This window comes from Oncorhynchus masou, chromosome 11 (assembly GCF_036934945.1).
Source record: "Oncorhynchus masou masou isolate Uvic2021 chromosome 11, UVic_Omas_1.1, whole genome shotgun sequence".
NCBI classification, from domain to species: domain Eukaryota; kingdom Metazoa; phylum Chordata; class Actinopteri; order Salmoniformes; family Salmonidae; genus Oncorhynchus; species Oncorhynchus masou.
Genome location: NC_088222.1, coordinates 58,184,386 through 58,197,974, shown reverse-complemented (window position 1 = coordinate 58,197,974; position 13,589 = coordinate 58,184,386). Strand labels below are relative to the sequence as shown.

The 13,589-nt window shown below is 49.1% G+C and overlaps 1 protein-coding gene across 1 annotated transcript in view; it reads left to right on the top strand.

Annotated features, from left to right (window-relative positions):
* LOC135548878 (TIP41-like protein) overlaps window positions 1–10,049 on the top strand; it is a 34,482-nt gene extending 24,433 nt beyond the window's left edge. Inside the window, exons 5-9 of the mRNA XM_064978936.1 lie at window positions 6,085–6,125; window positions 6,596–6,727; window positions 6,918–7,013; window positions 8,735–8,797; window positions 9,487–10,049. Of these exons, the coding sequence (XP_064835008.1) occupies window positions 6,085–6,125; window positions 6,596–6,727; window positions 6,918–7,013; window positions 8,735–8,797; window positions 9,487–9,618 (464 nt within the window). The 3' untranslated portion in view covers window positions 9,619–10,049. The remainder of the gene's footprint in view (window positions 1–6,084; window positions 6,126–6,595; window positions 6,728–6,917; window positions 7,014–8,734; window positions 8,798–9,486) is intronic.
* Window positions 10,050–13,589: the final 3,540 nt, after the last annotated feature.

Genomic DNA, 13,589 nt, shown 5'->3' with positions numbered 1-13,589 from the left:
GATTGTGAACACTCCAAGGAGGTAGTGAAACGCTACGACTGGACACACACCACAGTGACCTCAGTGAGTGGATGTGGCTGTATCCCCAGGGCTGATTCTGAACACTCCAAGGAGGTAGTGAACGCTACGACTGGACACACACCACAGTGACCTCAGTGAGTGGATGTGGCTGTATCCCCAGGGCTGATTCTGAACACTCCAAGGAGGTAGTGAAACGCTACGACTGGACACACACCACAGTGACCTCAGTGAGTGGATGTGGCTGTATCCCCAGGGCTGATTCTGAACACTCCAAGGAGGTAGTGAAACGCTACGACTGGACACACACCACAGTGACCTCAGTGAGTGGATGTGGCTGTATCCCCAGGGCTGATTCTGAACACTCCAAGGAGGTAGTGAAACGCTACGACTGGACACACACCACAGTGACCTCAGTGAGTGGATGTGGCTGTATCCCCAGGGCTGATTCTGAACACTCCAAGGAGGTAGTGAAACGTTACGACTGGACACACACCACAGTGACCTCAGTGAGTGGATGTGGCTGTATCCCCAGGGCTGATTGTGAACACTCCAAGGAGGTAGTGAAACGCTACGACTGGACACACACCACAGTGACCTCAGTGAGTGGATGTGGCTGTATCCCCAGGGCTGATTCTGAACACTCCAAGGAGGTAGTGAAACGCTACGACTGGACACACACCACAGTGACCTCAGTGAGTGGATGTGGCTGTATCCCCAGGGCTGATTGTGAACACTCCAAGGAGGTAGTGAAACGCTACGACTGGACACACACCACAGTGACCTCAGTGAGTGGATGTGGCTGTATCCCCAGGGCTGATTCTGAACACTCCAAGGAGGTAGTGAAACGTTACGACTGGACACACACCACAGTGACCTCAGTGAGTGGATGTGGCTGTATCCCCAGGGCTGATTCTGAACACTCCAAGGAGGTAGTGAAACGCTACGACTGGACACACACCACAGTGACCTCAGTGAGTGGATGTGGCTGTATCCCCAGGGCTGAATCTGAACACTCCAAGGAGGTAGTGAAACGCTACGACTGGACACACACCACAGTGACCTCAGTGAGTGGATGTGGCTGTATCCCCAGGGCTGATTGTGAACACTCCAAGGAGGTAGTGAAACGCTACGACTGGACACACACCACAGTGACCTCAGTGAGTGGATGTGGCTGTATCCCCAGGGCTGATTCTGAACACTCCAAGGAGGTAGTGAAACGTTACGACTGGACACACACCACAGTGACCTCAGTGAGTGGATGTGGCTGTATCCCCAGGGCTGATTGTGAACACTCCAAGGAGGTAGTGAAACGCTACGACTGGACACACACCACAGTGACCTCAGTGAGTGGATGTGGCTGTATCCCCAGGGCTGATTCTGAACACTCCAAGGAGGTAGTGAAACACTACGACTGGACACACACCACAGTGACCTCAGTGAGTGGATGTGGCTGTATCCCCAGGGCTGAATCTGAACACTCCAAGGAGGTAGTGAAACGCTACGACTGGACACACACCACAGTGACCTCAGTGAGTGGATGTGGCTGTATCCCCAGGGCTGATTCTGAACACTCCAAGGAGGTAGTGAAACGCTACGACTGGACACACACCACAGTGACCTCAGTGAGTGGATGTGGCTGTATCCCCAGTGCTGATTCTGAACACTCCAAGGAGGTAGTGAAACGCTACGACTGGACACACACCACAGTGACCTCAGTGAGTGGATGTGGCTGTATCCCCAGGGCTGATTCTGAACACTCCAAGGAGGTAGTGAAACGCTACGACTGGACACACACCACAGTGACCTCAGTGAGTGGATGTGGCTGTATCCCCAGGGCTGATTCTGAACACTCCAAGGAGGTAGTGAAACGCTACGACTGGACACACACCACAGTGACCTCAGTGAGTGGATGTGGCTGTATCCCCAGGGCTGATTCTGAACACTCCAAGGAGGTAGTGAAACACTACGACTGGACACACACCACAGTGACCTCAGTGAGTGGATGTGGCTGTATCCCCAGGGCTGATTCTGAACACTCCAAGGAGGTAGTGAAACGCTACGACTGGACACACACCACAGTGACCTCAGTGAGTGGATGTGGCTGTATCCCCAGGGCTGATTCTGAACACTCCAAGGAGGTAGTGAAACGCTACGACTGGACACACACCACAGTGACCTCAGTGAGTGGATGTGGCTGTATCCCCAGGGCTGATTCTGAACACTCCAAGGAGGTAGTGAAACACTACGACTGGACACACACCACAGTGACCTCAGTGAGTGGATGTGGCTGTATCCCCAGGGCTGATTGTGAACACTCCAAGGAGGTAGTGAAACGCTACGACTGGACACACACCACAGTGACCTCAGTGAGTGGATGTGGCTGTATCCCCAGGGCTGATTCTGAACACTCCAAGGAGGTAGTGAACGCTACGACTGGACACACACCACAGTGACCTCAGTGAGTGGATGTGGCTGTATCCCCAGGGCTGATTCTGAACACTCCAAGGAGGTAGTGAAACACTACGACTGGACACACACCACAGTGACCTCAGTGAGTGGATGTGGCTGTATCCCCAGGGCTGATTCTGAACACTCCAAGGAGGTAGTGAAACGCTACGACTGGACACACACCACAGTGACCTCAGTGAGTGGATGTGGCTGTATCCCCAGGGCTGATTCTGAACACTCCAAGGAGGTAGTGAAACGCTACGACTGGACACACACCACAGTGACCTCAGTGAGTGGATGTGGCTGTATCCCCAGGGCTGATTCTGAACACTCCAAGGAGGTAGTGAAACGCTACGACTGGACACACACCACAGTGACCTCAGTGAGTGGATGTGGCTGTATCCCCAGGGCTGATTGTGAACACTCCAAGGAGGTAGTGAAACGCTACGACTGGACACACACCACAGTGACCTCAGTGAGTGGATGTGGCTGTATCCCCAGGGCTGATTCTGAACACTCCAAGGAGGTAGTGAAACGCTACGACTGGACACACACCACAGTGACCTCAGTGAGTGGATGTGGCTGTATCCCCAGTGCTGATTCTGAACACTCCAAGGAGGTAGTGAACGCTACGACTGGACACACACCACAGTGACCTCAGTGAGTGGATGTGGCTGTATCCCCAGGGCTGAATCTGAACACTCCAAGGAGGTAGTGAAACGCTACGACTGGACACACACCACAGTGACCTCAGTGAGTGGATGTGGCTGTATCCCCAGGGCTGAATCTGAACACTCCAAGGAGGTAGTGAAACGCTACGACTGGACACACACCACAGTGACCTCAGTGAGTGGATGTGGCTGTATCCCCAGGGCTGATTCTGAACACTCCAAGGAGGTAGTGAAACGCTACGACTGGACACACACCACAGTGACCTCAGTGAGTGGATGTGGCTGTATCCCCAGGGCTGATTCTGAACACTCCAAGGAGGTAGTGAAACGCTACGACTGGACACACACCACAGTGACCTCAGTGAGTGGATGTGGCTGTATCCCCAGGGCTGATTGTGAACACTCCAAGGAGGTAGTGAAACGCTACGACTGGACACACACCACAGTGACCTCAGTGAGTGGATGTGGCTGTATCCCCAGGGCTGATTGTGAACACTCCAAGGAGGTAGTGAAACGCTACGACTGGACACACACCACAGTGACCTCAGTGAGTGGATGTGGCTGTATCCCCAGGGCTGATTCTGAACACTCCAAGGAGGTAGTGAAACACTACGACTGGACACACACCACAGTGACCTCAGTGAGTGGATGTGGCTGTATCCCCAGTGCTGATTCTGAACACTCCAAGGAGGTAGTGAAACGCTACGACTGGACACACACCACAGTGACCTCAGTGAGTGGATGTGGCTGTATCCCCAGGGCTGATTCTGAACACTCCAAGGAGGTAGTGAAACACTACGACTGGACACACACCACAGTGACCTCAGTGAGTGGATGTGGCTGTATCCCCAGGGCTGATTCTGAACACTCCAAGGAGGTAGTGAAACGCTACGACTGGACACACACCACAGTGACCTCAGTGAGTGGATGTGGCTGTATCCCCAGGGCTGATTCTGAACACTCCAAGGAGGTAGTGAAACGCTACGACTGGACACACACCACAGTGACCTCAGTGAGTGGATGTGGCTGTATCCCCAGGGCTGATTCTGAACACTCCAAGGAGGTAGTGAAACGCTACGACTGGACACACACCACAGTGACCTCAGTGAGTGGATGTGGCTGTATCCCCAGGGCTGCTTCTGAACACTCCAAGGAGGTAGTGAAACGCTACGACTGGACACACACCACAGTGACCTCAGTGAGTGGATGTGGCTGTATCCCCAGGGCTGATTCTGAACACTCCAAGGAGGTAGTGAAACGCTACGACTGGACACACACCACAGTGACCTCAGTGAGTGGATGTGGCTGTATCCCCAGGGCTGATTCTGAACACTCCAAGGAGGTAGTGAAACACTACGACTGGACACACACCACAGTGACCTCAGTGAGTGGATGTGGCTGTATCCCCAGGGCTGATTCTGAACACTCCAAGGAGGTAGTGAACGCTTACGACTGGACACACACCACAGTGACCTCAGTGAGTGGATGTGGCTGTATCCCCAGGGCTGATTCTGAACACTCCAAGGAGGTAGTGAAACGCTACGACTGGACACACACCACAGTGACCTCAGTGAGTGGATGTGGCTGTATCCCCAGGGCTGAATCTGAACACTCCAAGGAGGTAGTGAAACGCTACGACTGGACACACACCACAGTGACCTCAGTGAGTGGATGTGGCTGTATCCCCAGGGCTGATTGTGAACACTCCAAGGAGGTAGTGAAACGCTACGACTGGACACACACCACAGTGACCTCAGTGAGTGGATGTGGCTGTATCCCCAGGGCTGATTGTGAACACTCCAAGGAGGTAGTGAAACGCTACGACTGGACACACACCACAGTGACCTCAGTGAGTGGATGTGGCTGTATCCCCAGGGCTGAATCTGAACACTCCAAGGAGGTAGTGAAACGCTACGACTGGACACACACCACAGTGACCTCAGTGAGTGGATGTGGCTGTATCCCCAGGGCTGATTCTGAACACTCCAAGGAGGTAGTGAAACGCTACGACTGGACACACACCACAGTGACCTCAGTGAGTGGATGTGGCTGTATCCCCAGGGCTGATTCTGAACACTCCAAGGAGGTAGTGAAACACTACGACTGGACACACACCACAGTGACCTCAGTGAGTGGATGTGGCTGTATCCCCAGGGCTGATTCTGAACACTCCAAGGAGGTAGTGAAACACTACGACTGGACACACACCACAGTGACCTCAGTGAGTGGATGTGGCTGTATCCCCAGGGCTGAATCTGAACACTCCAAGGAGGTAGTGAAACACTACGACTGGACACACACCACAGTGACCTCAGTGAGTGGATGTGGCTGTATCCCCAGGGCTGATTGTGAACACTCCAAGGAGGTAGTGAAACACTACGACTGGACACACACCACAGTGACCTCAGTGAGTGGATGTGGCTGTATCCCCAGGGCTGATTGTGAACACTCCAAGGAGGTAGTGAAACGCTACGACTGGACACACACCACAGTGACCTCAGTGAGTGGATGTGGCTGTATCCCCAGGGCTGATTGTGAACACTCCAAGGAGGTAGTGAAACGTTACGACTGGACACACACCACAGTGACCTCAGTGAGTGGATGTGGCTGTATCCCCAGGGCTGATTCTGAACACTCCAAGGAGGTAGTGAAACACTACGACTGGACACACACCACAGTGACCTCAGTGAGTGGATGTGGCTGTATCCCCAGGGCTGATTGTGAACACTCCAAGGAGGTAGTGAAACGCTACGACTGGACACACACCACAGTGACCTCAGTGAGTGGATGTGGCTGTATCCCCAGGGCTGATTCTGAACACTCCAAGGAGGTAGTGAAACGCTACGACTGGACACACACCACAGTGACCTCAGTGAGTGGATGTGGCTGTATCCCCAGGGCTGAATCTGAACACTCCAAGGAGGTAGTGAAACACACACCACAGACTACAGAGGCACCTTGTTAGGAGAGGACCTGCAGATGACGGTGAGAGGCTTTTAAACTTAGACTCATATTGACATCGATGCATGACTAAGTGGAAGATTTTCTCGTAAGTCATTGGCTGTGTTTAAGACAGACTTTATTGCAGATGCCTGCCAGATCTCACATTGCTTGGATAGGTGATTAACACGTCATCTCACCACGCCATATGATATGGCAGCCTGATGCCCGACTGTGCCGTCACTAATGTGTCACACAACCATCGGTTGATGAAATGCAATGACTGCAATGTAGTTAGCCTGGAACGCAATACTTTTTTCGCATAGGCTTAATATTCTAAAGCTTTTGGTCTCAAGATGTCTCTTGTCTGGGGGGGAATTCACTAGGAATGAAATGAGCTGAAATGGGGAGGGGCCTACCTGAATGTGTCTAATGAGAAACTTTTATATTCGTGGCAAAATATTATTTTTTTGCTATGGTGTGCACTAATGAATACACACCTGCTATTCCATCAGGCGACAGAAACGTCGGAGCGCATTGACATGGAGAAGCTGAAGGCGCGAGAGCAGATCATGTTCTTCGACGACGTGCTTTTGTTTGAGGACGAGCTGCACGACCACGGAGTGTCAATGATCAGCGTCAAAATAGTGAGTGGTACTTTCAGACAGGGACTGATACTTTATGATAACATATGTCCATATGTCCGTCTCCATGACACCAAAGGACATGCTCTTGCGGGGGCTGTATGTTAAATGCATTTTCTGAAATGCTTGCCTCAGAGGCTGATGACGTTTTGAAGAATGACTTGTCCTCTTGTTACCCACTTGTGTGATACAGAGAGTGATGCCCACCAGTTTCTTCCTGCTTCTGAGGTTCTTCCTGCGAGTGGATGGAGTTCTGATCCGGATAAATGACACGCGGCTCTACCACGAGGCAAGTGGGCTGTCCTGATAAATGACACGCGGCTCTACCACGAGGCAAGTAGGCTGTTCTGATAAATGACACGCGGCTCTACCACGAGGCAACTGGGCTGTCCTGAGAAATGACACGCGGCTCTACCACAAGGCAAGTGGGCTGTCCTGAGAAACGACACGCGGCTCTACCACGAGGCAAGTAGGCTGTTCTGATAAATGACACGCGGCTCTACCACGAGGCAACTGGGCTGTCCTGAGAAATGACACGCGGCTCTACCACAAGGCAAGTGGGCTGTCCTGAGAAATGACACGCGGCTCTACCACGAGGCAACTGGGCTGTCCTGATAAATGACACGCGGCTCTACCACGAGGCAAGTGGGCTGTCCTGAGAAATGACACGCGGCTCTACCACGAGGCAACTGGGCTGTACTGAGAAACGACACGCGGCTCTACCACGAGGCAAGTGTGACTGGGCTGTCCTGAGAAATGACACGCGGCTCTACCACGAGGCAACTGGGCTGTACTGAGAAATGACACGCGGCTCTACCACGAGGCAACTGGGCTGTCCTGAGAAACGACACGCGGCTCTACCACGAGGCAAGTGGGCTGTCCTGAGAAATGACACGCGGCTCTACCACGAGGCAACTGGGCTGTACTGAGAAACGACACGCGGCTCTACCACGAGGCAACTGGGCTGTCCTGAGAAACGACACGCGGCTCTACCACGAGGCAAGTGGGCTGTCCTGAGAAATGACACGCGGCTCTACCACAAGGCAACTGGGCTGTACTGAGAAATGACACGCGGCTCTACCACGAGGCAAGTGGGCTGTCCTGAGAAATGACACGCGGCTCTACCACGAGGCAAGTGGGCTGTCCTGAGAAATGACACGCGGCTCTACCACGAGGCAACTGGGCTGTCCTGAGAAATGACACGCGGCTCTACCACGAGGCAAGTGGGCTGTCCTGAGAAATGACACGCGGCTCTACCACGAGGCAAGTGGGCTGTCCTGAGAAATGACACGCGGCTCTACCACGAGGCAAGTGGGCTGTCCTGAGAAATGACACGCGGCTCTACCACGAGGCAAGTAGGCTGTCCTGAGAAATGACACGCGGCTCTACCACGAGGCAAGTGGGCTGTCCTGATAAATGACACGCGGCTCTACCACGAGGCAAGTGTGACTGGGCTGTCCTGAGAAATGACACGCGGCTCTACCACGAGGCAAGTGTGACTGGGCTGTCCTGAGAAATGACTAACGCGGCTCTACCACGAGGCAAGTGTGACTGGGCTGTCCTGAGAAATGACACGCGGCTCTACCACGAGGCAAGTATGACTGGGCTGTCCTGAGAAATGACTAACGCGGCTCCACCACGAGGCAAGTGTGACTGGGCTGTCCTGAGAAATGACTAACGCGGCTCTACCACGAGGCAAGTGTGACTGGGCTGTCCTGAGAAATGACACGCGGCTCTACCACGAGGCAAGTGTGACTGGGCTGTCCGGATAAACGACACGCGGCTCTACCACGAGGCAAGTGTGACGGCTGTCCGGATAAATGACACGCGGCTCTACCACGAGGCAAGTGTGACTGGGCTGTCCTGAGAAATGATTAACCACCACAGTAGATGTGCATGAGAGTCATTTTCTGTGGATATCTTTAGCAGGAAATGGACAATACTCACTGTTAAGAAGTTCAACTGTGAAAAGGCTACTTATGAAATGAGTCACCCTGGTTTTCTTTACAGGCTGGAAAGAATTACATGATCCGAGAGTATAGTACTCGAGAAAGCAACATTTCAGAATTGCAGGTGAGAATTGTATTTTCTGTTTGGAGAGTACATGTGTAGTTTAGTACAGTCTTCTCCCTGAAAGCTTGGAACACTGATGCCTTAGATCCTTAAACCCCCTTACACTCGTGGAAAAAAACATATGTGACCAGTTTTTTTGCATTTGAACAAAAACACTTTGAAGGTTATGGGGAAATTATCACACCGAAGGTGAGGACGCAACAGTTCAAACATTAACCTGTTGATGGGCGTTTTACATTTGCTGAACTTTTTAAAGCATCTGTCAATAACAAAATCTGAAAATACTCTGGATACATTCAGTAACATGAGAATATTCATTGACATTTTGGAGTAGGTGCAGGATAAGAAAACTATTACAATGGTTTGAGCGAGTGTCTCCAAGTGGCCACACCTCAAAATTGCACATATTCTAAGTCATTTCAATGCAATTCTATGACTCAAGAAAAGAGCATTCAACTATAAGGCCTTTGGTATGACTCGGCCAGGGTTTGAACTTCCAATCTCAGGTCACTTTTAACCACAAGTGGTCAGCATTTCCACCCTTTTGCTAAAAAGTACGTATGATTTTGTCTAAAACATATTGTCCAAATCATTCATGCTACTTCATGCATGTCACCGTGCAGATGATACTATCATACCGCTATTGTAGAGGGTTAGTCATTTGCAAAATCTCCCTCCTTGTCTTCCAGAACGTCCCTGCTGCTCTGTACACCGACCCCAATGAGATCTCCCAGCACTTAACCCTGAAACTGACTAAGTGTGAACAGCTGGAGCTCCCTGAGACAGGCCCTCAGCCAGGGAACACAGAGGCCCTCCAGTGATGGAGACTGGACTTAAGAGGCCAACCAAGACAAGGGCAGGCCAACCAAGGAAGAGTTTACCCTCCCTCCCTTTCTTTTGTATAAACTGAGAACTGCACCTGCCTCCCTCCTCACAACAACAAAAAGTTAATAGAACTTAATTTTGGCATGGTCAAGTGGCCTCTTATTTTGAGTGTTATTGCACATTTCCTGTAAAATTGAAATAATTGTGATAATTGCGTCTTTTCTATTAGAACACCACATGATGGTTGTGTTTAATTCTATGTAAAGAAGTCTGATACTTGAAGGTTGTGCTATGTTGAATGCATGCAGCGTTGGCTTGGATATCACAGAGATGGCTACACTGAAAACAAATATAAACACATCATGTAAAGTGTTGGTCCCATGTTTCATGAGCTAAAATAAAAGATCGCAGACATTTTTCATACGCACAAAAAGCTTATTTTTCAATGTTGTGCACAAATGTGTGTTTTACTCTTAGTGAGCATTTCTCCTTTGCCAAGATTATCCATCCACCTGACAGGAAGCTGATTAAACAGTATGATCATTACACAGGTGCACCTTGTAATGGGGACAAAAAAAGGCCACTCTAAACGTGCAGTTTCACACAACACAATGCCACAGTTGTCTCAGGTTTTGAGGAAGTGTGCTATTGGAATGTCCACCAGAGCTGTTGCAAGATAATTTAATGTTAATTTCTCTACCGCCTCCAACGTCGTTTTAGAGAATTTGACCTGACTGCATTTCAGCGTCGTAACCGACTTTACTGAGCAAATGCTCACCTTTGATGGCCACTGGCACACTGGAGAAGTGTGCTCTTCACGGATTAATCCTGGTTTCAACTGTACCAGGTAGATGGCAGACCTCATGTGTGGGCCAGCAATTTGATGATGTCAACATTGTGAACAGAGTGCCCCCATGTTGTTAGCGGGATTATGGAATTAGCAGGCAATCGCTACGGACAATGAACACAAGTTTTTTTGATGGATGTTTGAATGCACAGAGATACCATGACGAGATCCTGAGGCCCATTGTCGTGCCATTCATCCGTCGCCTTCACCCCATGTTTCAGCATGATAATGCACGGTCCAATGACACAAGGATCTGTACTCAATTCCTGGAAGCTGAAAATGTCCCAGTTCTTCCATGGCCTGCATACTCACCAGACAGGTCACCAATTGAGCATGTTTGGGATGGTCTGGACGTGAACGAAAGCGTGATCCAGTTCCCGCCAATATCCAGCAACTGCACAGCCATTGAAGAGGAGTGGGACAACGTTCCACAGTTGAAAATGGTGGTCACACGGACTGGTTTTCTGATCCACGTCCCTACTTTTTTTTAAGGTATCTGCGACCAACAGATGCATATCTGTATTCTCAGTCGTGAAATCCATTTTTATTTTTGTTCAGTGTATTATGGAGTTCCATTCCTCATGTGATCAAAACATTAAAAGAGCCAATGTGTAAATAAATAAACGACACCAGAGCGGAAAGCACTTGTTTCCCATCAGACATTATACGCTGCACGATGGAACACAATTCTCACGTTAAGCTATCAAACCGAACTGTGATGGACATGGTTATGTTAAACATACACTTGGTCCAGTGAGTGTGAGATTTTTGGAGAAGGTGGAACCAAGCCTTTCGGCTGATCCATGGGTGGTTTCAGGTTGAGCAGGTTGAGGTTGCCAGGGTCAGAGTAGTGCAGAAGATGTATGCTCTATGCTGAGGCAGTGAAGAACGATAGGCCAATGAGAAATATGTTTGAGTATGGTTGGCCTCTTAGCGTTCATCACGATGGCTATCAACTGTACTGCAGAAATCACAGAAAATAAATGCTGTGGTGGCAGCTGCAGAGATGTACTTGGAGGTAGGTACGAGAATTGACTTCAGAAGAGTTACAGGGTGTGTTGAGTGGTAGTTTCCCATCCTCTCAGGTCATTGGCCTGGGCTAGGATCAAATCAAATTTGATTGGTCAGTTACGCCAAATACAACCGGTGAAATGCTTACTTATAAGCCCTTAACCAACAATAAAGTTCAAGAAATAGTTAAGAAAATATTTACTAAATAAACAAGGAGATCAAAAAATCAAAATTAACAAGAAAATTACATAACAATCACGAGGCTATATGCAGGGTGTACTGGTATCGAGTTAATGTGAGGGGGTACAGGTTATTCGAGTTCATTTGTAAAGTAACTTCAAATCACCCGGTATGGCTATCTGCAGCGTTAGTTCTCGGTAAATGTTGCAATTCTTCAGCCAGTCCTGGACCTGTGACCTAAAACGAGCTACATATGGACAGTACCAAAATAAATGATCGAAAGATTCTGCCTCCTTGCAGCAAAATCTGCAGAGCTGGGAAGATTGTATCCCCCATATACAGTTGAAGTCAGAGGTTTACATACACCTTAGCCATATCCATTTAAACTTAATTTTTCACAATTCCTTACATTTAATCCTAGTAGAAATTCTCTTTTTTAGGTCAGTTAAGATCACCACTTTATTTTAAGAATGTGAAATGTCAGAATAATAGTAGAGAGAATGAATTATTTCAGCTTTTATTTCTTTCATCACATTCCAAGTGGATCAGAAGTTTACATACACTTAATTAGTATTTGGTAGCATTGCCTTTAAATTGTTTAACCTGGGTCAAATGTTTCGGGTAGCCTTCCACAAGCTTCCCACAATAAGGTGGGTGAATTTTGGCCCATTTCTCCTGACAGAGCTGGTGTAACTGAGTCAGGTTTGTAGGCTTCCTTGCTCGCACACGCTTCTCAGTTCTGCCCACAAATTTTCTATGGGATTGAGGTGAGGGTTTTGTGATGGCCACTCCAATATCTTGACTTTGTTGTCCTTAAGCCATTTTTCCACAACTTTGGACGTATGCTTTGGGTCATTGCCCATTTGGAAGACCCATTTGCGACCAAGCTTTAACTTCCTGACTGATGTCTTGAGATGTTGAGTCAATATATCCACATAATTGTCCTCCCTCATGATGCCATCTATTTTGTGAAGTGCACAAGTCCCTCCTGCAGCAAAGCACCCCTACAACATGATGCTGCCACCCCCGTGCTTCACGGTTGGGATGGTGTTTTTCGGCTTAAAAGCCTCCACCATTTTCCTCCAAACATAACGATGGTCATTATGGCCAAACAGTTTGTTTCATCAGACCAGAGGACATTTCTCCAAAAATTACAATGTTTGTCACCATGTGCAGTTGGAAACCATAGTCTGGCTTTGTTATGGTGGTTTTGGAGCAGTGGCTTCTTCCTTGCTGAGCGGCCTTTCAGGTTATGTTGATATAGGACTCATTTTATTGTGGATATAGATACTTTTGTACCGGTTTCCTCCAGCATCTTCACAAGGTCCTTTGCTGTTGTTCTTGGATTGATTTGCACTTTTCGCACCAAAGTACGTTCATCTCTAGGAGACTGAACACGTCTCCTTCCTGAGTGGTATGACGGCTGCGTGGTCCTATGGTGTTTATACTTGCGTACTATTGTTTGTACAGATGAACGTGGTACCTTCAGGCATTTGGAAATTACTCCCAAGGATGAACCAGACTTGTGGAGGTCTACAATTAGATTTTTGAATGATTAACTCATCTCTGTACCCCACACATAGATTATTGTAAGGTCCCTCAGTCGAGCAGTTAGTTCCAAACACAGATTCAACCACAAAGACCAGGGGGTTTTCCAATGGCTAGCAAAGAAGGACATCTATTGGTAGATAGGTATATATAAATAAAAGCAGTCATGGAATATCCCTTTGAGCATGGTGAAGTTATTAATTACAATTTGGATGGTGTATCAATACACCCAGTCACTACAAAGATACAGGCGTCCTTCCTAACTCAGTTGCTGGAGAGGAAGGGAATCACTCAGGGATTTCACCATGAGGTCAACGGTGACTAAAACAGTTACAGAGTTTAATGGCTGTGAAAGGAGAAAACTGAGGATGGATCAACATT